This window comes from Rhagoletis pomonella, unplaced genomic scaffold, assembly GCF_013731165.1.
Source record: "Rhagoletis pomonella isolate Grant_MI unplaced genomic scaffold, Rhpom_1.0 Rhpom_scaffold_00001, whole genome shotgun sequence".
NCBI lineage: Eukaryota > Metazoa > Arthropoda > Insecta > Diptera > Tephritidae > Rhagoletis > Rhagoletis pomonella.
The window spans coordinates 47,386,920-47,389,513 of NW_023458555.1; the positions used below are offsets into that span (position 1 = coordinate 47,386,920).

Here is a 2,594-nt window from a genome sequence, read left to right on the forward strand (position 1 = left end):
CACAAGTTTCATTTCTTTTCTGACCATTGGCTCGTCATGCTTTTTTGAGTTTACGTAAATTCTTCTGAAAATCTCCTGAAAAAGTATTTTATCATCGTAGTTGACTTCATCGCCCACTTTGAGGTCCATAGCTGCTTTTTCGCACACTTCTATTGCCATAATTTCGTTTATGGCCTCATTAACCTCACAATCTTCGACCGCATAATTGGCGTTGCTCATGTTTTCGCACGTGCTCTTCCTTGTTGTACCTAAATTAAAAACTTTCTCAACTTTGTCTACTTTCTCAACTTCGTCCAACTTCTCAACTTCGTCCAACTTCTCAACTTCGTCCACTTTCTCAACTTCGTCCACTTTCTCAACTTCGTCCACATTGTTCACACCATTAGCTGCCTCTACCTGTATTACCCTATCCATAAACTCAACCTTTCCAATTTTTAACTTAGCGTCACTTGCCTCAATAAAATCTCTACCCAGTAGCACCGAATAACCAATACACCCATTAGGAACCACTAAGAATTCAACTAAAACGTCTTTATTCAAAACTTTGACGATACATTTAACTTTTCCAAGTATATTCAAAACTGATTTGTTTAAACCGTAGTACGAATCATTTACTTCATCCAAATTCACTCCTGACGGTACCACAACTTCTTTTATTAAGCTAACTGGGCTGCCTGAATCAACTAGACATTCTATAAACATACAAGTATTAACATGTGCTACATACAATCTAAAATAACTTACGAAAGTATTCTTCTCCCTCTTGTACTGCTTGCAGTCTGTTGCGTAGTGACCCTTCTCTCCACATGCGTAGCACGATCCGGCATCCCGCTTAGGCTTTCTGCAATCTTTGGCATAGTGGCCGGAACAGTTGCAATTGTAGCATCTGAAGCGTTCATCGGAGCGTGGTTTTGCTGCCGGACGTTCTGGCAACGTGACTGATCTGAACGCCCTGACGACTTCGTTTGCCGACGCAAAACTGTGTAGCCTTGCTTGTGTACGTAGTTGCCGGTCTGGTATTCCTTCGATGAGGTAGTCGGCGAACTCTTCATCGCTAAGGCTCAAGTCGCTGCTCAATGTGCATTTGTCATTATAGTAGCTGATGAAGCTTTCTTCAGGCACCCACATCCGCTTTTCGAACTTACGCCGGCGTTCGAGTTTTCTCTCGTTTGATGCAAAAACTGTCTTCATATCACGTAGCAGCTCGTCTGCGCTCTTATGGAACGTTGATTTCGCGTTATACCACGCTAAAGCGGCGCCCTTTAAATTTAAGTGTACGGCTACACACAGCATCGCATCGTTGGCTTTAAAAATTTCGCGATAGTGCATCACCTGGTTATACCACGCACTAAAACCATCGCCGCCATCGTAGGTTGGTATAACCTCTTTTAATGTCTCAAATGGGATGCCGTCTTCTGCTTTAGTCCTGCTCGCCATTGGCCTGTTCTGCTCCCACTGTGCCTGCTGAAGTTTAAGCAGTTTTATTTCCTTCTCAAGCAGTTCAATTTTCCGGGCCGCTGCTTCGGCGTCGCCGTCGTCACGAATAGCGGTTAACTGCCCTGCTGTACGGTTACTTGTGCCGCTATTTTCTTCGGCGTCTCTAACTGGACGACTTCCGAAAGCGCCGTTACGGACGTACGCTACACCGCTTTGCACATATACAGGGTCGTCGTTATCGATCACCATTACATTACCGCGCCGTTGTGCATTTTTGCTCCTCAATACTCTGCCGTTGTTCTCGTCGTTGCTTCTGCCGTTGCTCACACCGTTGCCGTTCAAGTTGCTATCGTCCTCGTCGTTGTCGTCTACGTTGTCCTCCACGTTGTCCTCTCCGTTGCTCTCGCCGTTGTCTTCACCGTCGTCTTCGCCTTGAATACATTGCTCGGTGGTCTTTGCGTCATACCGTTGCTCACCCGCTTTGTCATTGCCTGGGCACAATCCTCGAGCTTCGGCGGAAAGCTCGCTCAGCCTAGCCGCTAACGACGCCTTTGCGCCGCTCGCATTGATGCCCACGGCCGTGCACCAAGTTTTTAATTGCAATAGCGAGTATTTTTCCGCGTTCACAGCTTCGCGATTCATCGTAAAATTATTTGCTTTCCGCGCTACTTTGATATTCGAAAACTAACTTTTACTTAAATTTGGTTCTAAGACCACTTCTGATGAAATATATATCAGGTGGCAAAATAACTAAATACAACGCGGCCGTCGGTCTCGGTGTCCAAAATCGAATGTCTTCTTTATTGTTCTTGAAAATGGCGCATAGCATTTTACAAACAACGGGTCTTACTCGCTAAAATACAACTAGTCTTAAGGTCTAGTTACTTAGCCTCCTTATGGTCTAATCACAAGCACATGTGTATACCTAAAGCCCTATTCACACACGCGTACGTGCCTACGGTCCTACAATATAAACGTTTAATAGGGTAGAAATTGTGAAATTATTTAGCTTTAGCATGTATAGTCGGCCAGAGACAATTGCTGAAAACTGCAACTAATCGTGAAAACTTACAATAAAAGCAATGTAGATGAAAGTACTAGATATTATTTTTAAAACTAGATCCATATATAAAACATTTTACATCATTTATTTGAAG

General features: G+C 43.9%; 1 protein-coding gene across 1 annotated transcript; it reads right to left on the reverse strand.

Moving 5' to 3' along the window:
* Nucleotides 1-600: 600 nt before the first annotated feature.
* LOC118745214 lies at nucleotides 601-2,404 on the reverse strand. The gene is made up of 2 exons (XM_036478742.1): nucleotides 745-2,404; nucleotides 601-692 (listed from the first exon to the last, which is right to left on the reverse strand). Exons 1-2 carry the CDS (start codon nucleotides 2,077-2,079, stop codon nucleotides 684-686), a joined length of 1,344 nt encoding a protein of 447 aa, XP_036334635.1. The 5' UTR covers nucleotides 2,080-2,404; the 3' UTR covers nucleotides 601-683.
* Nucleotides 2,405-2,594: the final 190 nt, after the last annotated feature.